At 47.1% G+C, this 22,701-nt stretch overlaps 2 protein-coding genes across 3 annotated transcripts in view; both read right to left on the reverse strand.

Annotated features, from left to right (window-relative positions):
• Positions 1 to 6,057, reverse strand: part of VAC14 (VAC14 component of PIKFYVE complex) — a 160,664-nt gene extending 154,607 nt beyond the window's left edge. For both annotated transcript variants that reach the window (XM_075008450.1, XM_075008451.1), the window contains exon 1: positions 5,788 to 6,057. In XM_075008450.1, coding sequence (XP_074864551.1) covers positions 5,788 to 5,891 — 104 coding nt within the window. In that variant the 5' untranslated portion in view covers positions 5,892 to 6,057. The remainder of the gene's footprint in view (positions 1 to 5,787) is intronic.
• A 6,396-nt stretch (positions 6,058 to 12,453) lies between these two features.
• The window catches only part of CNGB1 (cyclic nucleotide gated channel subunit beta 1), a 34,889-nt gene continuing 24,641 nt past the window's right edge, over positions 12,454 to 22,701 (reverse strand). The window contains exons 15-18 of the mRNA XM_075009121.1: positions 21,357 to 21,475; positions 19,627 to 19,773; positions 16,764 to 16,959; positions 12,454 to 15,212 (exon numbers count right to left, since the gene is read on the reverse strand). Of these exons, the coding sequence (XP_074865222.1) occupies positions 15,009 to 15,212; positions 16,764 to 16,959; positions 19,627 to 19,773; positions 21,357 to 21,475 (666 nt within the window). The 3' untranslated portion in view covers positions 12,454 to 15,008. The remainder of the gene's footprint in view (positions 15,213 to 16,763; positions 16,960 to 19,626; positions 19,774 to 21,356; positions 21,476 to 22,701) is intronic.

Here is a 22,701-nt window from a genome sequence, read left to right on the forward strand (position 1 = left end):
TCTAAGCGGATGGCGTGAGCTCTCCTGTTGACGTAATTAGCGCACTCCCACGGAGCAGCAAGAGCTCTGTTAGCAGGAGCAGCTCTCCCGCTGACGTAGCGCTGTCCACACAGACACTTAGGTCAGTGTAAATTCCACTGCTCGGGGACATGCATGGCTTACCACACCTGTCAGCAAAGTCAGTGGCAGCTTCAGTTCACGAGAACTCATTCAGTGTGGCTTTTGAGAGAGGCATGCAAATGAAGGAAATCAAAAATGCAAATGAGGCACAGACTTACACATCTGGAATCTCATATGCATGTCCTCCTTTCAAAAGAGCTGTATCTACCTTGCTTTTCTTTGACAGGATATGCAAAGGAGGTGCCAAGTATATAAATATGTGTCTCCTTTGCATTTTTGATTTCCTTCATTTGCATGCCTCTTTCAAAAGAGGAATGCTAGTGTAGACATAGCCTGTGTTAGAGATTATAATGGCAGACTGAAGACAGAGCACTCAGACCATTACTAGCGGCAGCCACTTACCCACAGACAGACATGATTGTGTGCACTACAAACACAACATTAACGTTATCACAGGGAGGACTGAGCTCGCTTTTCGTCCAGGGGGATTTCTGCACCAAACATTAAAAATCTTGTAAAATTCAGCAAGTTTTACTCATCAAAATAACCCTCTAGAATCAAACCAGTTTCAATTATGTTGGTAATTTATTTCAAAAGACCTGTTGGCATGCCTGTACCAGAGTAAAGCGCTAAAGAAACTCCTATGACAACCCAATTCCTGTTTCTCTACCCCTGCCACACCAGCCCAACTGGGAGAGCCAGATAGTCACACCCTCATTCCCATCAGCCGTGACCCTCACTTTCCAGACCCCCACAGCCCAGTGCTGCCTGTAAGCTGTGCTCTCGCACAACCACTGACAAGAGAGTCAAATGCCACCCAGCTGATTAGCAGAGTACCCACACCTGGGTATTCTGTTTCTACTGGTGGTGCCCATTCACACGTGCCTTGGTGTGTACTATTCTGCACAAGGATGGAAGAGATTAGAGGGAACATTGTCATAGTCCCTTCCCCTCTGCAGACCTCAGCCATGCCCCTCCATAGTCCAGACTCACACGCCTCCCCATGCCACAGAGTGCAGCCACGGGCCCCAGACCACTCATGCCCCCTCCCGCCCAGACCCTCACAACCCCCTCCTCTCAAGGATCCAGCGGAGAAACAGCCTGATGCCAGTTGCCAGGCTTGCAAAGTTTCCTGTGCACGATGCCTCCTTTCTACAGGGCATGCTGGAAACCGCACATGCTGGGAGCTGTCCAATTCCTTCCACTCCCCCCTGCCTTGTTTTCTACGTGTGAGCTGGGGTCTGCTGTGGCCAGGGGCCCTGATAGCAGCCAATAGTTCCACAGCCTATTTCTGTCGAGAAAAAGGGGGATTTTCCACACTCGACATTAACTTCTACAAAATTCTACAGCACACAGTGGTGCAGAATTCGCCCAGGAGTAAGATTCAGCTTTGGTACTTCCGTTTGTGTTTTAACATGCCACCTTCTTGCAACCCCGCTGAAATAATTCCTGAGCTCCCTGCAGTGCTGCTGCAGACACCCAATACTGACAACCGGCACAGGCTACCTCGGTATACACAGACTTCAGAACCACAGTTCACCACTGTAGAAATTGTGGTGGTCATAACTTACGGAGGGTCCTACTGTAAACAAGTCCCTGGAAGATCGTTACCTAGAGGTGGGTTATCAAATCCCACCTGCATTCCAACTGATTGGAAGGGCTGAGAAATTGAGCAAAAAGGTTACATGGGGTATGGAATGAAGCTGTATGTGAGAGCATGAGGAAAGCTACTGAGTCAGTAGAGTGGGCAGAGAAGGAAAAAAACGGACATGATCAGTACCAAAGTAACTTTCCGCACATAATCTTTACTCTCCTGTGAGAGCTCAGCCAAAAACCAGTAGGAAATTTCTAGAACACAGCCCAGCATCCTGAAGATTAAGACAGTTTAACTACCTGTCAAATGTGCATTGTGAAAAAGGAACACATCGGTACTTGGTTACCTATTAGTTCTGCAATCTTTGGAACCCAAGGTATACTAGCTAGCCCAGTGGTTCCCAAGCTTTTCAGAATCACGGCCCCCTTCTGATTTTTGAGAAACCCTCAAGCCCCACCCCCACCTCTTCTGTACCATCTTCCAACCCCCCTTTTAACAAAACATTCCATTTGTAATTTAAAATAAACACAAAACTTGATATAAAAATGTCAATTAAAATTAAAAACAAGCACAAATAGTTCTCCTCGGGCCCTGGCAATCCACCAGAGCTGACCATGACATCCCCCTGCCCACCTGAGATCTGCACTGCCAGAGCTGCCTGCCCAAGCTCCACACAGCTGGGGCCAGCCAGTCACCCGCCCTCTCACCAGCAACCTGGGCCAGCCTCCTGGCCATCTAAGACCTGTGTTGCCAGAGCTGCCTGCCCGAGCCCCTCGCCTCCAGGGACAGCTTTCCACCAGCTGCCCAGGCCAGCCACCTGCCTGAGCCACACCCTGCTGGGACCAACTGCCTGCTCACCAGCCGCCCGCCCCACCCGCAGGCCAGCTGCCCAAGGCCCCCACCCAAGACTCACGCTGCCTGGGCCAGCCACCTGCCTTCCCATCTCGAGCCCACACCCAAGCCCCATGCTGCTGGGACCAGCCACCCAAGCCCCACGTTGCCAGACCCAGCCGCCCACCCATCAGCCTCAGCTGCCCAAGCCCCACACTGCTGAGGCCAGACATGAGCCCAAGCCACCTGAGCCCTGTGATGCTGGGGCCAGCTGCCCAAGAATGGCAAGTCCCACAAACTCGCTGGGCACCTGAGCCCCATGAGCTGCCCACCTGAGCCCCTGCCATCCCACAAAGCCAGGCACCCCCAGCCCCCCATTTAACCCCATCCTCCTCCTCCCTCATGCAACCCACACTCACTCATCTTTGCAGAAGGCAGCTAGCTCCACATGAGTCTTCACCGGCTGCCTGTTTTTTACAGCAGCTGCCCCAGGTCACCCACGTAAAACTGCAGGGGCTGCGAGCCAGAAACAAACGCCGGATCTTTCTTCAGGTGGGGGAATGATGGGGGGGCTGGGTCACCTCCCACCCTCCCTGGAATTTCTTTCCACCCCCCAGTTTGGGAAACCATGATCTAGCCTGCCTGACTCAGAGGACTCCCCCACCTCTGTTTGAACCAAAGCCAACCAGAAAATAGACTTACAAAAGGCAATGGGAAGGCAGGAGGAGACAGCTGTAAACCCCTCCTAACAATACTGACAGGATTAATGCGAAAAGGTGGGATAGGGAGGCACCTCCATTAACATACAGAATGGAGATTCCAAGGCAAGAGCCTTCAGTTTACCTACAAACAGATCAAGTGTTCTCCCTGGAACCAATGAGTTGCCCTACAAAAATCCCACAAGTGGTTGGAGCATCGGCCTGCTAAACCTGGGGCTGTGACTTCAACCCTTGAGAAGTCCGTTTCGGAGTCTGGGGCAAATACATTAATAAGCAATAATAGCAATTTGTCGGGGTGGTGCTTGGTCCTGCAAAGAGGGCAAGGGACTGAACTCAGTGACCTCTGGAGGTCCCACTGAGATCTGAGATGTGCATCTCTCCCCATGCCTGAACCCAGCATCTTCTCCCTGCCCATCTGGGAGATCTGCTCTGCCTATCTCCAGCACCCCAGAGCCTCTGCTATCACCACTGACCAGAAACCCTGACTGATTCAAGCTTCACAGAGTGGTGAGACCCCTACCCTTTTCCTCTTTAAGTATAGCCTTCTGCTCCTGACTCATGTGATCAGTTATAGTGTGCTACACCTGACTTTTATAACAATATTAAATCTGATAAGTCTTTTGTTTGACTCCCCTAATATGGTTACTACCTGGAAATACAGAACCTTCACACTTAAGCTGGTTGCATACTTCCCTATCCCTGTTGTGGGTGTTTTTGGCTTCCCCATTCACTCTGCAGAAAAGCTCCTCATACCTAAGCTAAAGAGCCCTGCAGCGCCTAACAATCCTGTAGGGTTTGCTCTTCAAGTGGATTACTACCAGAACTGTAATGTGGAAGTGGAGAGAGGGACATGCTGAACATATGTCATAGAAGGGTGTCATCTTGGAACTGCTCTTCAACCCATCCTACTGATTCTTGGGTGGGAAGAACCCAGGCCAGGGGAACCTAGGTCCTGCACAATAGCTCCAATGGCAGGGAACTCACAGAATGGAGAAGTAGAGCTCCGCATGAGAACACAAATTACATAAACAGCATATTGATAGAATCAAAAACACACCCATCCCACACCAGGAGAGTAACCCTAATGAACAAGCATACCCCAAAGTAATGGGCAAATCTGGTAACAACTTAGGGACCTAGACAAGCATCAAACTTCACACAAGAAGCAAAAACTCCTCTCCTTTCCACTGCACAACAGATTGTTCTGCTTGTCTTGAAATTGCTTATCTGTGCAACACATTTTACATGGCTTAACTAGAAGTGTTATGGTTTTGAACCTCCATTGATGTAATAAAGTAACTGATTTTTCACTGCCGATGCTGTGCTTTGTGTACAATGAAACTTGAGTCACTGTTTGGTCTGTTTCAGGCTCTCACATTGGAAATGCCCTGTGTTAAGTCACAGAATTTAATGTGGATGCTGAACGTACTGTTATGACAGACAAATGAGTTTCTGGATCAAGTTTTACATGGCTTTGTCCTGTAACTAAGTGGTTCTCAAACTGTGGGTCACAAGCAACATTACCTCTAATCTTTTACATCTATCAAGGGAATACATTTTTAGGTGCACCAAGATGTATGAATGTGCACCACCCCTTAGAAACAAACAACTCTGCTTGCTAGGTTTGCTAATCAGCAAGGAACCATTTGAATCTCTCCTGAGCAGCTACACAAGCACCCAGCTCACAGGGAACACTGGTCACAATACTGTTTTAATGGGTTTGCCAGGGCTGGTATTAAACTTGTTGGGGCTTCAGGCCTTGTCTTCAGCACCTAGCAGCAGGACTCATATTACAGGCCCTCCTCCACCCACGACTGAAGCCCACAGGCTTCAGTTTTAGCTCCTCCACCTGAAAGCGCTAGGGATCAGGCTTTGGTACATCATAGAATCACGGGACTGGAAGAGACTTCAGGAAGTCATCTAGTCCAGCCCCTTCTTCAAACAGGATCAACCCCCACTAAGTCACCCCAGTCAAGACCTTGTCAAGATAGGACAAACACCTCTCCGGATGGAGACTCCACCACCTCTCTAGGCAACGCACTGCAGGGCTTCACCACCCTCCTGGTGAAGTAATTTTTCCCAATATCCAACCTACTCCTCTCTTCTGTGACTTCAGACCATTGCTCCTTGTTCTGCCATCTGTCACCACTGAGAACGGTTTCTCTCAGTGTTGGCTGCCAGAAGACGGTGGAGGTGCAAGGAAATGCGAAAACGCCACTTTAACAAAACCCGCCCGGATCCTAAACTTTACGAACAGCGGCGCCCGAGCGGCAGACAGACTGAACCCGTTACTCCCGCTGTGGCCGGCAGAGGGCACGCCGAAGATCCACAGGCACCCACAGAAAGAAGAGGACCGAGTCTCTCCCTTCCCGACAGGGGCTGGGGGCTGCAGCGCGCCAGTCCGGCACGGAGCTGGGAGCTGCCTCGGCTCCGCGCTGGCTCCTGAAGTGCTGCCCCTGCCCCAACCCTCAGGCCCGGAGCCCCACGCGGGTTGGCGGCTCGCACCCCGCGCCCCGCTCTCACTTCTCAATCTCCAGCGCCGCCACCTTCCGCTTCTCGTAGAGCTTATCGTTCAGGGCCCGCACCACGCTGGGCGCCAGCGGCGAGAAATCCTTCTCAGGGTTCATGCTCCCGCCGCCCCGGCGGGGGCTCAGCCCAGCACCCAGCGGCGGCGCGGCGCGGCGGGCAGGGGCTCCGCGGCGGGGCAGCTCGCAGGCAGAGGGAGGGGAGCACCGGAGGCGGCGCGGGTCCCGCCTGCTCCCTGAAGCTAGGACTGGGCTATGCTACCGGACAGCGGCCATGTTGGTTCGGTCATATGACTCCCTGCACTTCCGGTTCCGCTCGCCTCAAGGCCCTCAAACTTTACGGAACTGGAGCGGTGACGCAAAAAAAAAAAAAAAAAAAAGTTTCTTCTGTCACATGACTTCCCGGACTTCCGGTTCCGCTCGCCTCATGGCCCCCAAACCAAACTGAACTGGAGCGGTGACGCGGCCATGTTAGGTGGGTCACATGACTCCGCCCGCTTCCGGTTCTGTGCGCTTCGCGGACCCCGGAACTGAAAGCTGAGCGTCCTGGCGCGGTGCTCGGCGCTGTCGCAGCGCTCGGCCGAACCCCGGCGGGACCCCGGCGAGCCCCTCCCGGCCCGGACCCGGGACGCTGCCGGGCCCTGCGGGTGTCAGGGGTTGGTCCCCTGGGGCCCTGCAGTAGCCCGCGGCGGGTGCCTCCGTTTCCCTCGGTGCACGGCGGTGAGGGGAGCTCCGGAGTGAGGACTTGGCAGCCGTAGGCCCTGGGGCTCCAGGCCCTTTGTACGCTGGGCAGCCGGGTGAGCCAGCTTTTTACGCGGACCCCATTGTTGTCCCCGCGCCCCGCCCCCCCGCACACCCACCCGTCCGTCTCTTGTCCTGCAGACGGCTGGAAATTTCCGTTGTGTTCATGTTTAAAAAAAAAACAAAAAACCTGCCACAGGTGAAAGAAAATAAGTTTGTAGATCGGGGCCAGCGGGTCGAAATTTGGGCTTTGACCTCTCTGTCCCCTCGCTAATAGTCCTACTTACAACTTCATTAATAAACAAGGTAAGATACACAGTGTTACCCATCAGAGGGTGGTTGGTAGCGTGAGCTGGTCCTTTGTTAATCCACCGGCTGCCTGGGGGGAAGAGGAGGGGCTGAGCTGCTGCCTCCCAGGCCAATGAAAATCAGCTCATGTGCCACTCTCAGCACCCATGCAGCGTGTAAAAGCTGATATGTTTTATCAGTATATAAATGCGAATACACATAGATAAAATAGTAACATTTCAACATATTTAATTAGCCTCCTAGACCACTAGAATTGGAAGGGACCTCAAGAGGTCATTGACTCCAGTTCCCTGCCCTCTTGGCAGGACCAAACACCATCTAGACCATTCCCAATAGACATCTGTCTGACCTGCTCTTACCTACCTCCAGCAATGGAGATTCCACGCCTCCCTAGGTAACTTAGTCCAGATTTTATGGTGGATGAGCCTGAGACCCAGCTGCTGGTCACACTGTTCCCCCCCCTTACAAAATTTCACCCCCTTTGGCGGCCTGTCACCCACATTGCACACCTGACCTAGGGAAGCAGATGACACCTTTCGTACCGCCGGAAAAAGGACAAAGAAGGGGGTTGGCTGGTTTGAATTGAAACTGGGCTGTTGAGTGAGGCCATCTCCTCTGGCTGGAGAGGGAAGAAGGAGGACCAGGGTCCCGGCTCAGGGACCTCCTCTCACCAAGATGGTTTATACTGACTGCTTCTGGTTTCTGTGCTGACAAGTGTGTTCTACACTCTGTCCCTGTTGCCTAATAAAATTTCTGTTCTACCTGCTGAATGAGAGTCACATCTGATTGCGGATGGGGTGCAGAGCTTGGGGACCCCCACACTACATGACACCCAGTATTCAGTGACATCCATCTCAGGGACTAGCAGTTGGTCCCACAATTCCTATCCTGCAGTGTTCCCAGGAACTGTAACATCAGCTTGGTGCTGTGGTAGGTCTGTCCAGGTGTTCATGCCAGGTCACACATGCCTCAGAGTCTGCACCAGTGATTGGTGAAGCCCGTCTTGACTCCCTCTGTGAGCGCTCCAAGTTTGGTGATTGCCAAGGGCTCCAATGTGGCTGCTTCCCCAAGTCTGATGAATGTCACCTTCCAGATTGGTGCCAAGAAATCTCCCACAACTGGGAGCAGTGTTGCTGGGGTGAAGGAGGATGAAAGAGTCTGGAGACAGGCTTTGCTTAAGGTCTGGTCTCTGTCAGGGTAGGTGTGGTTGGCACCAGGAGCAACAGCTTCTTCTGTGCTCTTGGAAAGCTTCAGGCATCAACAGCACCTGAAGCTGAAGAAGGTCCTCCTCCATGTCTGGGCTTCTAGGCAAAGAAGAGGTTGGGGTGCTCTGCTCTGCTTAGCTTCCCAAGTGGGGAGATGAGCTACCCAATGCAGATCTTAGCTGGATCTCGGCCCTGTCCTTTCCTTTACAGGGAAAGGGAGATCCACCCTTACAAGCCATAGTAATTTTTTCTGGTCAGAATGGCAGAGACCAGAAATTGCTGAGATAAGCATCTCTTGCTGGAGCCTGCCTTTGGCACCACGTTTCAACTCCATCCCAGACCCTGCACCCCTCTTATGCCCCTCCCCAAGGCCAGAATCCTCTAATGCACCCAAACACCCTTCCAGATCCTGCACCCCATTATACCCCTTCCCCAGGCTGGAATCCTCTTCTGCACCCCACTCCCTTGTCCCAGATCACTTCCCAAACCATCTGCGAACTCCTCCCTGCCCCAGGTCACAACTCCTTCTCAGACCCTGCACCCTGCTCCTACATCTCTCCCCCAGGGCTGAATCCTCTCCTACCCCCTTCAGGATCTTGCACCGCAGTCCTCATCCCACGTTTTAACCCATTCCCCCCCTCAGACTCCACACCTCCTGCACCCCAGTCCCCAAATGCATGTTCTCTTCAGCACCCAACAACACCCCCCCTCATCAAAATTTTTTTCCCACTCCTGTTGATGGTGCCAGCAGGGCATTGTGGGAAGAGGTTGTCCCAGGTCCTGTCTGCCTCTCGGGATGGCCCGAGCTAAAAGATTTACAAATATGACATTTGTCGCTTATGTGCCCTTCACCCAGGCACCTAAGACAGCTTCTATGCCCATTGCTGATTGGCATAGGTCGTTACAGTGACTGCCGTATCTAAAGCCGTACATTAGGTCCATCCCCCAGCCAACATAGTCCTAACTACTACTAAGGTGACTAACACTAAAGTTAACTCTTTACAAAGTTTCTCTGAACAAGGCCTCAGTAGTGCTAAGGCAGCACCGTTCTGTGCACCATCACTGGCAGCAAAAAATAACAAAATGCAGGGGACAGAGGGTGGGGCACGACACATGGCACCCAATACCATGCCATGAGGGCACCGCTCCAGGGGTCACCAGAGCCACCTTCCTACAGCTATTACGAAGGGAAAAGCTTCCAGCGCGAGTGCGTGCGGTAAGCACACCCACCTAGGCTGTGTCTACACCTAGGAAAAACTTCAAAATGGCCATGCCAAAGGCCAAATCGAAGAATACTAATGAGGCACCAAAATGAATATTCAGTGCCTCATTAGCATGCTGCCAGCCACGCGTTTCGTTTGCACGTGGCTCGTCTACAGCGGGGGGGATCCTTTTTGAAAGGACCCTGCAAACATCGAAATCCTCTATCAGCTGGTAAGAGTAAGGGGATTTTGATGTTGGCCGGGTCCTTTTGAAAAGGCCCCCCACGTAGATGAGCCGCGCACGAGCGAAACGCAGCACTTTCGAAGTGTCGTGGCTGGCAGCATGCTAATGAGGCACTGAATATTCATTTCAGTGCCTCATTAGTATTCAATTCGGCCATTGGCATAGCCATTTCGAAGTTTTTCCTAGGCATAGATGCAGCCCTAATGTGAATGTCCATCAACCAGTGCTTGAAGGAACATAAGAACATATGAACGGCCATACTGGGTCAGACCAAAGGTCCATCCAGCCCAGTACCCTGTCTGCCGACAGTGGCCAGTGCCAGGTACCCCAGAGGAGGTGAACCGAAGACAATGATCAAGCGATTTGTCTCCTGCCATCTGTCTCCAGCCTTTGACTAAAGGCGAGGGGCACTATACTTTACCCTTGGCTAATAGCCATTTATGGACCTAACCTCCCAAAATTTATCATTATCATTAATAAGCTGCTGTTCACAGAATGAATTACCACCCACACACCAATGGTCTGATAGAATGTCAGTTCGTTAACACACCTTAGTGAGTCTGTATTTAAATTCAGGTTCATATGCGAAATGCTGAATTCTAGCTAAAAAGTCAAAATTCCAAATAATGTGATGTGGAAAATCACACTTTTGTGTAACGTCCATTTCTTCTAAAAAATCAGTTGGTTCCTCCCAGCAAAAGTTGTGGAGCCATGAAAGCAATATAAACTCTGTCCATGTGAGGCAGTCATATGTATGGAAATCTATATGTCTAATAATACTAGGGATTGTACACTGTGAACTTTGCGTCTGTTCATAATAGCGCTAGTATATTTCTATCTCCATCCAAGTAGCAGTGTTATCAGATTATAAATGAGCTAATGTGCATCTTACTGGAAGCATCTGTACAGATACAATTCTAGAAAAGCCATACAGCCTTTTGGGAATGAGAACCCTCAAAAAGATTGTATGAACATATTACAAAAGCTTTGCCAGCGTGGACAGTTCAGCTGAGGCAATGCAGACCAGGTCTCTTGCATCTGAAGATTATAATATTTTAGGTTTTTAAGGCATAGCTGTTCCATTGGTCTTTTAGTAAGTGTTTTTTTTTTTCTTTAATAAATAACAAACAGTCCTGCGGCACCGTAGAGACCAACAAATTCATTAGGTCAGGAGGGTTTTGTAGGCAAAAACGTTTTATAGCAAAGCATTATATGTCAGCTGGTCTGTCTCAAGGGTCTTGCTCGTAGGCAAACAAGGCAGCAGTCGACGGGGTCAGCTTCTGTGGAAGGCAGCAGAAATGGCCAGGCGAAACCTCAGCGTTGCTGTGATCCTGTGCAGCAAATTGCAATGCCACTCACTCACATTTGATCACGCCTGAAGGAGTGCTCCCTGTTGTCCCTGTTTGCCATAACCACCAAACCAACAGAAGGTTCGATGCATCCCCCAACAGGTTTGACATCCTACCTCTGGCTGAGAACCTCTGTTCTGGGAAGTAGGCTAGGTATGGCCCCCTGAAGCTTTGTCTGACAGCATAGATTGTTGTGAGCAGCCTCTGGTGTATCTTATTCAGATACAGATTGGACCTCCCTGGTCCGGCACCCTCAGGACCAGACCAGTTCTGAACAAGGGAATTTATCAGGTATGGGATGGTCCCCTCCTGGTCACCCCTAAGCACCTGCTGGGCTGCCCCAGCCCTGGTGCAGGCGTCTCTGGCCCCCGCGGCTACCACAGCTGCCTCCAGTCCCAGCCCTCCCATGGCTGGGGCTGCGACAGCCCCAGCAGGACCCAGCAGCTGACCAAGAGGGTCTTTGCCCATGAAAACTTATGCTCCAAAAAAATCTGTTAGTCTATAAGGTTCCACAGGACTTCTCGTTGTTCCAGCAGGACTGGGAGTCAGGCTGCCTCTCTCTGGCTGCAGCTCCCTGGCTTCGCAGCTCCCTGACACAGCTCTCTGGGGCCCTGGCTGTGCAGCTCCCCTACCACTCCTGAGCCCCCTCTTCCCAGCCCTGGCAGCAGTAGTGACTCTGCCATGCTGCCAGGCCACCGCTTCCGGCTATGGCTCCCCAGCCACTATCAGGTCCTGCTCCGGTTGATGGGCTTTCTGGACTAGCAACAGCTGTGATCCCCCCAGACCAGAAAGTGCAGGATTTCAGAGGTGCAAACTATAGTGACATCTACATTAGGAAGAGTTGGGTTTTATGTGTGTCTGAACAGCCACCCTACACAATAGAGTCATTTGCTTGGAACCTCTATGCTTAATGAACAAGAACAATAGTAATAAATGAGGCAACCCAGTGTTTGAATAGTAGATCTGCAGCTACAGGCTATGATGTTCACTGACAAATCAACATGAAAACAGCAGTGCTGTTTCCCCCAGCTGGGAGACTGAAAAGACACGCAATCCTGATTAATACACAAGGACAGTAAAAACACCATAATAAGTAGTGTAAGTGCAGAAAGGATGGACCATGTCTGCTTGAAACCAGAGGGTGGGCTAGGAATCGGGTTAGAACTAAACAACCAGCCTGACTACCTTGAACTCAGCCAGGCTGTTGAGCATAATGACTTCCTTTTTTAAAAACTATTCTATATAAGAAATTTAGAGAGAGAAGAGAAACAAAAGCGTGTGCGACCAGCAGCGAGATACTCTGGGGAAAGGGAGCCAGAGACTTTTTCAGGCTGTTGGCCTCTCATAACCGTGAGTTCCAAAAATTGCTGATGGCCGCTACTGAAAATTTAGTGACCCCTGAGAAGTCACTCTGAACATTAGTACAAGTAATCTATGAGTAAACATAAGAATTCCAGGGGAATTCTCAAGCTCCTTGGCTTTACAGTAAAGTTTACCACTGAACTTCCCGATGTGCACACAGGTGAGTTTCTCTCTCCAGGGGCTCGCGTGAAGTATGGTATAACGAATCATATTGCTATGACATACCTGTAATGTTAGCTTGGGGTTGCTGCTTTAATTTATTTTAAATCAAAGAAAAATTTTGTTATAAAATCTTGCACATACATTTCTTTTGTTGATGTATAACAAATTAGATAGACAAAGCTAAAACAGGAAGTATAAATGCATTCTTTGTTCCTGCAATAAATACACACGTGATGAACAGTAATCTAAAAGTTTAATCAAAATGCTTTGGAATATGAAAGCCACTGCAGTGGAAGGCATATTATTAATTTAAACTATCTTTATACACCATATCAAAACATTCCCCTCAAATAAAACTCCATTTTCACTCAGAATTTTTGCACAGATTTCTTCTTTCGACTTTTTCAAAGTTCATATAGTGAAAAATACTATACACTTTCCACTAAAATATAGAAAATTGTAAATAATATACAAGCCATTATAGGGTAAGAAATATTCAGGGAAGTTTCAGCAATCTTATCAAAGCTCAAGCTTTTACCTTGCAGTGTTAAGAGCAGTGGTGATTTCAGCTTTACTTGTAACATATCTGAGTTCCTTAAATGTGCTGCTATCTGTTCGTACAGTAATCCAGATGCCATTCGTCAGCACTGCCATTTATCTCTGCCCCCTAAAGACGCCCACATATCTTCACTGACGGCCGTTCTTAGAAGGGAATAAAACTTGTATGTGTTGCTGCAAGTTGTGAAGATGATAAAGGTCAGTAATTTTACATCAAACTTTCCTGTAGGAGAGGCTCTTATAAGTGAAAGAGTACATATGCATATAATCTTTACACTTCCATCCTACTTATTTAGCGGCATGATCATTCTGTATCAGAACCTGTGAGGTCTGCATTACTAATTAGAGAATGAATATTTGTTGAATGAGTGAAATTATATTTTAACTGGAGGACCCGTTGCAGCTCTGCTTGCAAGTGGAAGCTGCACTGGAAGAGAGTTGTAGACAGAAGCTTGTTGATATATCAGCTTCGGATGCGCATTACGCCACGATGCAAAGAAACCGATGCTTGGAGAAGTTAGAAAGGAGAGTTCACAACATTTCATGGTAGATACATTCTGAGTCTTATTGTCTTCGCTGGGAGGCAGTGCAAAGTGGGTGTTGAATGGGTTGCCAACATGAGAAGCAGCGACACAGAGTTGTCTGTGCATGAAGACAGGGTCCTACAGGTAGACACCAACTCGCTGTTGCGCCTGCCCCTGAGTTTTGTTGATGGTCATGGCAAATGCGAGCTGGGCTGGGAATTGACGCCCCTGCCGCACAAATGGCAGCGTAGTGTCAGTACACCGGAGTGTGATGCGTGGCATAAGCGTCAATACAGTTTGTTCCTGCAATAACGGCCTCCAGGAGCTGTCCATTCGCCACCCGATTCACCAAGAGACAGGTGCCATTGCAAAGACCATCCTGCGGTGCTAAGTTTCATAACAGCATGATCATCATTTCTGGTTTGAGATGCAGCATGTTCTTAGAACGCTAAAGAACCTGGTAGAATCCAGTGAAGCACTGTAGCATGTGGTAGAATTGTCCAGATTCCGGTGGGGAGAACATGGTAGAACCTTGCCCAGACAGACAGAGCAAAAATAACATACATGTGATGTTACATTTTGGGACTGCCTCATATAATAAACTTTGTTTTTTCTTTCTGCAAAGAGGGAGAGAAACATTCCATTCAATCCAAATGAAACTGAGCCAAGAGATACGTTTTTGTTCAGCTTGAGCCCTGAGCACAGTACTTTCTATTGGCTGAACACGGAATCAAAGAGACAATGAGCTCAGCACGGTATTCCAATAAGCATTGTGCAATGCAACAGCCTGCTTCCATATAGACAGATGAACTGACATCCAGGCAAGAAATACAAAAGACTAGCAAGGAGATGATTAAGATGTTGAAAAACCCATGAAACCAAGTTATGTTCATATGGTGACACGTTCACCACAGAAACAAAAAACATGTTGTTTGCATGTCTGTCTTCTGAACGTGGAAGAAACCCGGTCTTTAGGGACGGTATCTGTTATCTTATATTCTTCTTTCCTGTTCTTTTGAACCATGTTGGTTTTTCAGTCATTTCCAAGTTTTTCACAGCATCATCTGCACACCCTTGGACAGTGTGGACAGTATCTTGACTTTTCTTCTTTTTGTTTTTGAGAAATTATGAGTCACCTTAAGGAGAAAAAGCAACTACAACCTTCGTAAGAGGCTGCATTGGTATTTAATGCAAAAAGACACTAACCATTCAGAACTGTAAAAAATATCATATTCATTACTGTAAGGCCCCCTCACTGTAAGGCTCTATGGGGAGGCAAGAGGGTTGCCCAGGTATTTAGGGGAAATGTTGGAAAAGGAATTCAATCAAAGTTGACTTGCAGAGAGCAGAAGCTTTGTACAGGTTTAGGACCCATGACAAAGAGCCTTATCAACTGCAGTCTTGTGGTCTAAGTACACAAGAAAGGCAGAGCATGTCAACGTGACTTAGTGAGCGAAGCCTCTAGCCTTTGCACAGAAACTGGTAGCTGGTAAAAGCTTCTATGAGATGCAGTTGTCTGGCTGAAACTCCTGGCTAGGAGGGCAGCAGAGACGTGTTTGCTTTTCATTTCTTTTCTTCGTTGTCTGAAACCTCCGCAGAAAGAACCTGTTCACTGCTTTGTGGGACAGGACTCATGCGAATTAAGACGGAGTTATCTGAAGACTTTGAGACGATATCTTCACCATCCTGGTCATCTGGTTTGCAGGAGGCTTTAGATGAACGACTGTGGGCCGGTGATTTTGGCGAAACTGGTTTGGGACCAGAATCCTGGAATACAAATAAATCAAAGTGTAAGTGATGGGGCCCTAAAAATACACAGGTATATCTAATTAATAAAAGGGTAGCCATTACTAATATTCATATTAAGACTTTTACTTCCTTAAATTCAGCAAATCCTTTGCCGATGGACCCTCTACTGAATGCTGGAGAATGACTTCTGCTACGGTCATATGGCCACAAAGCTGGACCGATAGACTTCCCTGAGTGTGCTGGCTGGCTGGCTGTGTACTTGTCTGTCACTTTAGCATAATATGGATTGGCTCTATGAATGCTACACAGTAGATGCACAACCACTGTAGGCATATGTCCAACACAGACGAGAATGAGACCTATTTTTTTTTCACATAGTTAGGATCAAGTGAAGAGCTAATGTGTTCTCCTACTAAGTCACAGATCATGTTGATACATTAGCCCACAGGATTGCACTGCCCTCTTGCAAGGGTTTTCTCAATCCTTTATTCCATATTTCTTTCAGACTTAGTCATATTTCATGTGAAATAATTTGGTCATCTCAGCTAATTTCCTTATGGACAGATGTCTGTCTTTAAAAAACCTCCATGTTTGCCACTAGTGGGCAACCCCATAAAAAGTCCCAGCAGCAAAGTGAAAGAAGGAATGAACGTTGTCAGTTGGGGATCAGCCAATGGTTTATTGTTATTCTGCTGAAATATAGACTGTGTTGGTCCTTGTTAGGGACTGTCCATTTCCTTGAGTTATTGCTCAAGAAAGAGATCTTGGAGTCATTGTGGATAGTTCTCTGAAGACATCTAATCAGTGAGCAGCGGCAGTCAAAAAAACTAACAAAATGCTGGGGAGCATTAAGAAAGGAATAGATAATAAGACAGAAAATGTCATATTACATTTATATAAATCCAAGGTAACTCCACATCTGGAATACTGCGTACAGATGTGGTCGCCCCATCTCAAAAAAGATAGATTGGAATTGGAAAAGGTTCAGAAAAGGGCAACAAAAATGATTAGGAGTATGGAACGTCTGCCATATGAGGAGAGATTAAGACGGACTTTTTAGCCTGAAAAAGAGATGATTAAGAGGGATATGATAGAGGTATATGAAATCATGACTGGCGTGGAGAAACTAAATAAGGAATTGTTCTTTACTCCTTCTCACAACACAAGAACTAGGGGTCACCAAGTGAAATTAATAGGTGGTAGGTTTAAAACAAACAATAGGAATGTTGTGAAGACCATGACTATAGCAGAGTTTAAAAAAAGAACTGGATAAATTCATGCGGGATAGGTCGATCAACGGCCATTAGCCAGGATGGGCATGGAGGATGTCCTTAGCCTCTGTCTGCAAGAGGCTGGAAATGGGCGACAGGGAATTGATCACTTGACGATTCCTTGTTCCACTCATTCCCTCTGGGGCACCTGGCATTGGCCACTGTCGGAAGACAGGACACTGGGCTGGATGGAGGCATGGTCTGACCCAGTACAGCTTTTCTTATGTCAACTCTATCGACAGTGTTGCAAGATGATGGTTCGATTGTGCATGAAGGCACTCTGATCCCTCGTCCTTACCTGCATATCTTGCATTGCTTTCAGCTCTTTCAACTTCCATCGGATATGGGCAAGCTTTCCTTTGCCTCCCATCTTTCCTGCTGCTGCCAGGGCAGCTTGAAAGAGTCTGGGTGTGCCGGCTTTGGGAGGAATGATAAGCACATCTTTGGCTGCATCTTTTTCTTCTTTGGATTTATTGTTCTTTTTCAGCATTTTCCTAGAATGAGAAAGAGATTAATTTTCCCCGGAGATACGCAATCCTGACGTAATTTTCTACCACAGTTCAAGTTTTGCAGCAGTTAAGGGTGCTCTCAAAACCCGAGGCTCTGTTGAAAAAGAAAGCCTGCGAATATTTTGTTCCAGTTTTTAAGGGTAAGACTGACTGGCTCAGCAGCAGTACAGCAGAAAAGGACTGAGGGGTTATGATGCATGAAAGGCTGGATATGAGTAAACAGTGTGCCCTTGTAGCCAAGAGGGCTAATGGCATAATATATTAAGAGGAGTATTTTGAGGAGATCTAGAGAAGTAGTTATTCCCCTCTATTCAGCACTGGCGAGGCCACATCTGGAATATTGTGTCCAGTTTTGGGCCCCCCAATATAAAAAGGATGTGGATGTGCTGGAGCAGGTTCAGCGGAGGGCAACAAAAATGATTAAGGGTCTGGAGCACATGACCTATGAGGAGAGGGCGAGGGATTTGGGCTTGTTTAGTTTACAGAAGAGAAGACTGAAGGGTGATTTAATAGCAGCCTTCAGCTTCCTGAAGGGGGGTTCTAAAGAGGATGGAGAGAAGCTGTTCTCAATGGTGTCAGATGGCAGAACAGGGAGCAATGGTCTGAAGTTATGGAAGGAGAGGTGTAGGTTGGATATTAGGAAAAAATACTTCACCACAAGCGTGGTGAAGCACTGGAATGCGTTGCCTAGAGAGGTGGTAGATTCTCCATCCCTAGAGGTGTTTAAGTCCCAGCTTGACAAGGTCCTTACTGGGATGATTTAGATGGGGCTGATCCTGCTTGAAGCAGGGGGCTGGACTAGATGACCTCCTGAGGTCCCTTCCAGCCCTAACATTCTATGATTCTAAGAGAACGAACTTCAAAAAAGACAAATGTAAGAAGAAACAAATGCAGAACTGGGTGAACTGGGTTGGCAGCAGCATCGCTGAGAATGACTGGGGGACTGTGGTGGGGCGCAACCTCAAACCTGAGTAACAAGCTTGTTACAAGGGGATTTTACCACTAGATTACAAAGGGAGGCATCTGATTTGGAATTCATTTGCAAGTTTGATACATTTAATCTGGGGCTTCACAGAGATCTTAATTATCTTACACATTACAAGGACAATTTCCCCACCTCGGATATGCTCAGGAATGGCCCATCTCACTTAAATTTACTCTTTCAACAGGTCCAATTAATAATATGTAACCCCCGCCCCCCGCATTTTTTTCTTCCTTCTTTCCCCCGTCCCTGTGATCTCTCTCTCTCTCTCTCCGTATATTATATATGTATTCTTATTTTTGCTCCAAAATCTAATGAAGTGGGCCTTACCCATGAAACCTCATTACCTAATAAATAAAATTGTTAGTCTTTAAGGTGCTACAGGACTGCTTGTTTTGTTTTGTTTTGTTTTGTTTTTTTGAGACTCTAAGCTAGTGGGAGAGGTAGATATGCTGGAGGGTAAGGACAGGGTCCAGACTGACTTAGACAAATTGGAAGACTGGGCTGCAAGAAATCTGATGAGGTTCAATAAGGACAAGTGCAGAGTCCTGCACTTGGGCCAGAAGAATCCCAAGCACTGTTACAGGCTGGGGTCCGACTGGCTCGGTAGTAGTTTTGCAGAAAAGGACCTGGGAGTTGTAGTGGACGAGAAGATGGACATGAGTCAACAGTGTGCCGTTGTTGCCAAGAAAGCTCGTGATATATTAGGTTGCATCAAGAGGAGCATTGCCAGTAAATCCAGAGAAGTAATTATTCCTCTTTATACGGCTTTGGTGAGGCCGCATCTGGAGTACTGTGTCCAGTTCTGGGCCCCCAATTATAGGAAGGATGTGGATACACTGGAGAGGGTCCAGCAGAGGGCGACCAAAATAATTAGGGGGCTGGAGCATATGACTTATGAAGAAAGGTTGAGGGAATTGGGACTGTTTAGTCTGCAGAAGAGAAGACTGAGGGGGAACTTGATAACAGCCTTCAACTTACTGAAGTGAGGCTGCAAAAAGGCTGGAGAGAGGCTCTTCACAGTGGTCACAGATGGCAGAATATGGAGCAATGGTCTCAAGTTGTGGTTGGAAAGGTCCAGGTTGAACATTAGGAAAAACTTTTTCACTAGGAGGGTGGTGAAGCATTGCAATGGTCTACCCAGGGAAGTAGTGGAGTCTCCATCCCTGGAGGTGTTTAACTCTCGGCTCGACAAAGCCCTGGCGGGGCTGATCTGATGGGTTTGGTCCTGCTTAGAGCCGGGGGCTGGACTCAGTGGCTATTTTAGGTCTCTTCCAGCTCTATTGTTCTATGATTCTAAGTCAACAGTTCAATGCTGGTGCAAAAAAGGCAAATTCAATTTTGGGTTGCATTTGCAGTGGCGCACCAGACGAGAAATGGGAGGTGATAGCACTGTGCTATCAACTCTGGCTAGGCCTCAGCTGGAGTACTGGCAAACAAAATGGGACGCGATGCATACAAAGCATGGAGAGAAACCAGACAGGATCCAGACCTAAGTGACAAAGACGATCAAAGGGCTGGAACGAAAGTCCTAGCAACAAAGTCTGAAGGCGCTGGGAATATTTCTCCACTGTGCAATCCCCAAGATCACCTGTTCTTTTAGAGTTTGAAAATTGCACTATATCTGCATGTTTTTAATTAATGACCATTGGGAGCATTTTGTCACTCACCTAGCCTTCTTACGCAGCAGCTTCTGAGATTCTGGATAATGCACCAAAATTTCATTCAAGTCCTTCTTATCCAAGATGAAAAGGTTAGTAAATCCATGGGCCACAACATTGGCTGTGCGACGATTTCCACCTCCCACTGCCAACAAGCTAAATAAAGTACCAGGAGATGTTAAAAGCGTAGGGCCAATTCAGCTTTCGTCATTTAATATCTGAGATTCCACTGGATTTGATGGCAGAGTTTGCTTCAGGAGCCAGTACACTCGGCACTCAACTTGTGCTTACCATGACATTTTATACCTCTAATATTTTAAGTGTTTATGTGACACTTCGGTATGAAAGTCATTACATCAAAATTATTTCATTGTAGTTATTTTATCATACGGGTTGAACCTGTCTAATCCAGCACCCTCAGGACCTGACCAATGCTGAATGAGAGACTTTGCTGGACCACAGGAGGTCAATATCGTCTAGCAGTATTACCAACATTTCCATAGTTAACTGGACTCGGAGATGGCTTTTAAGGGTAAACTATTTCTAAACAGGTGATCCAAGTTGAAATAGTTAGTTTTCTCCACTTAACTTCCACTTATTTGAAAATCAATACTGTCATTTATTGATTGATAGTAACAGAGAAAAAGCCATGCTAGTCTATATACTATGAAAACAAAAAAGCAGTCTGGTAGCACTTTAAAGACTACCAAAATAATTTATTAGGTGAGGAGCTTTCGTGGGACAGACCCGCTTCTTCAGATCATAGCCATACCAGATGGCTAAGATCTGAAGAAGTGGGTCTGTCCCGCAAAAGCTCCTCACCAAATAAATTATTTTAGTAACAAGAACAAACCCATTGCAATTGTACGTTTGCATTGTTCTTTGGCATACCACAACCTTTGTGTAACCTCCTTGAGAATCTGGCCACACAAAGGTTGTGGTATGCCAAAGAACTATGCAAGCGTATAATTGCAATGGGTTTGTTCTTCTTACTCACACTGACTGCTGTAACCAATGGATGCTGCTAATAAATTATTTTATTAGTCTTTAAAGTGCTACTGGACTGCTTTTTTATTGATTGATGTTTCTATGGAAAGGGACCCTCAATAACCTCATTTCTGGCCTTTGGCATCCCCATTAGGGTTACCATATTTGAACTTTCAAAAAAGAGGACACCTCTGCAAGGGAGTGTATCTGTATCACTCTCTACCAACTCATCTTGTATTAATGTGTTAAAGAATATATAGTATATTAACATAACACGAAAGGTCAAATATGGTAATCACACATTTTCATCTATTTCTAGCTGTATTGTGGTCAGGGAGCCTTTCAGCTGAGAAGCACTGCAGAGGTTTCATGTCAATGCAGTTTAATCAGCCAGGATGGTTGTTGTTGACCAATATAAGACACTTTCCCTTTTTCTCTTCCTCCTCACGAGAGTTGCCTTTGCAACTGTTACTGGACAACAAAATCTCTTCCAACTGTGTTTATTAACGCAGACTAGAGGCAGGGGGACAATGGCCATATGACAGTTTAAAATTAAAAAGTATTATTTATTTCTATTAACCGATGTCTTTGTTAAATGGCGACGCCTTTTAATTACAAATACCTAGCAATGCATCAGCCATTTCAGGCCTAATTTCCAAATTTTGGTTCCATCTCTGCCTTAGTTCCCCAGCTTCCTTCTAATCTTAGCCCCTTACCCCCACCTTTATTCTCCCAGAGATCCTCTCTCTGACCTTATTTCTCCAAACACAGATCCAGCTTTCAGCATCACCAGCACAGTTTTGCCATCAGGCCCTCCAAGCACCTGCACCTGTCCAGCTTGTATAATGTACATCTCTCGGCCAATTTCTCCCTGCAACAAAGATCAACACAAATTGTGGGGTGTACTTATCCTGGTGTAGCCCAGAAAGAGGGGAAGAACAAGTATGGAATATACCCAGAGACCAAGATCCTCCAAGTTAACTGATTCTATTACCCCATTAATATTGTTTTATTCAGTCTCAGACAGATCTTTTAATAGCTTTCCATTTACTAGTCATGACAAAAACAGTGGAGACTCCAGAGCAGAGGAACAGGCTTTATCATCGGTGGTTTTTTTTTTTTTGGATTCTCAACATTTTTCTCTAAATTCTTTCCTTTTGCTGTTGTTGTTTTGTCCGGTTTCTTCTCAATTGCTATTTGTTGATGAGCAGCCACAGCTGCTTTCCCCCTGCACTTTTTCCAGTTAGTGTTAATGCTTTGCCCATTTAAACCAGCACTTTTTGCACATTCCGATCCGTGTCATCAACACTGAAGTTTGGTGAACATGAGGCAGGTAAGTCGATTGCAGATACGCAATTCTAGCTACGGCAATTGCATCGCTAGAATTGACTTATCTGCAATCGACTTACCTGGCTGCCCTCAGTGAGGAAGGTCTTCTGTCGACCTCCCTTACTCCTCACAATAGCAAGAAGTACAGGGGTCAACTGCCGACCCCAAGAGGTCAATTTTGCACATCCCTGTGAGACACGCAAAATCAAACCCTGGAAGATCGACCTTGAGCAGGTTGATCTTCTGGGTAACGTAGACATGGCCTTAGGGTAAATCTACACTTACTGGAAGATCGACACGGTGGCGGTCGATCTTCCAGGGTTCGATTTAACATACCTACTAGGGGCTGCACTATATCAAACTATCAGGGCGCCACCATCAATCCTGGTACTCACGGCAGTCACGAGGAGTAAGGGAAGTCAACAGGAGAGTTTCTCCCATTGAGCACGCACTCTGGAGATGGCAGGAAGAATAGATTTAAGATACATCGACTCCAGCTACACAATTAACGTAGCTGGAGTCAGTCTCAGAGAGGCAGCCGGGTTAGTCCGTAGCTTCACAAAAGAAAAAAAAGAAACAAGCAGTCCTGTTGTACCTTAAAGACTGACAGTTTCATTCATTAAGTAATGCGTTTTCAGGGGTAAGATCCACTTTATCAGATTTGATGAGTCTGATGAAGTGAGTTTTACCCACAAAAGCGCATTATCTAATAAATAAAATTGTTCGTCTTTACGGTATCTGGAACTGCATCTCTTAAATTGACTTTTT

Source organism: Carettochelys insculpta, chromosome 14 (assembly GCF_033958435.1).
Source record: "Carettochelys insculpta isolate YL-2023 chromosome 14, ASM3395843v1, whole genome shotgun sequence".
NCBI classification, from domain to species: domain Eukaryota; kingdom Metazoa; phylum Chordata; order Testudines; family Carettochelyidae; genus Carettochelys; species Carettochelys insculpta.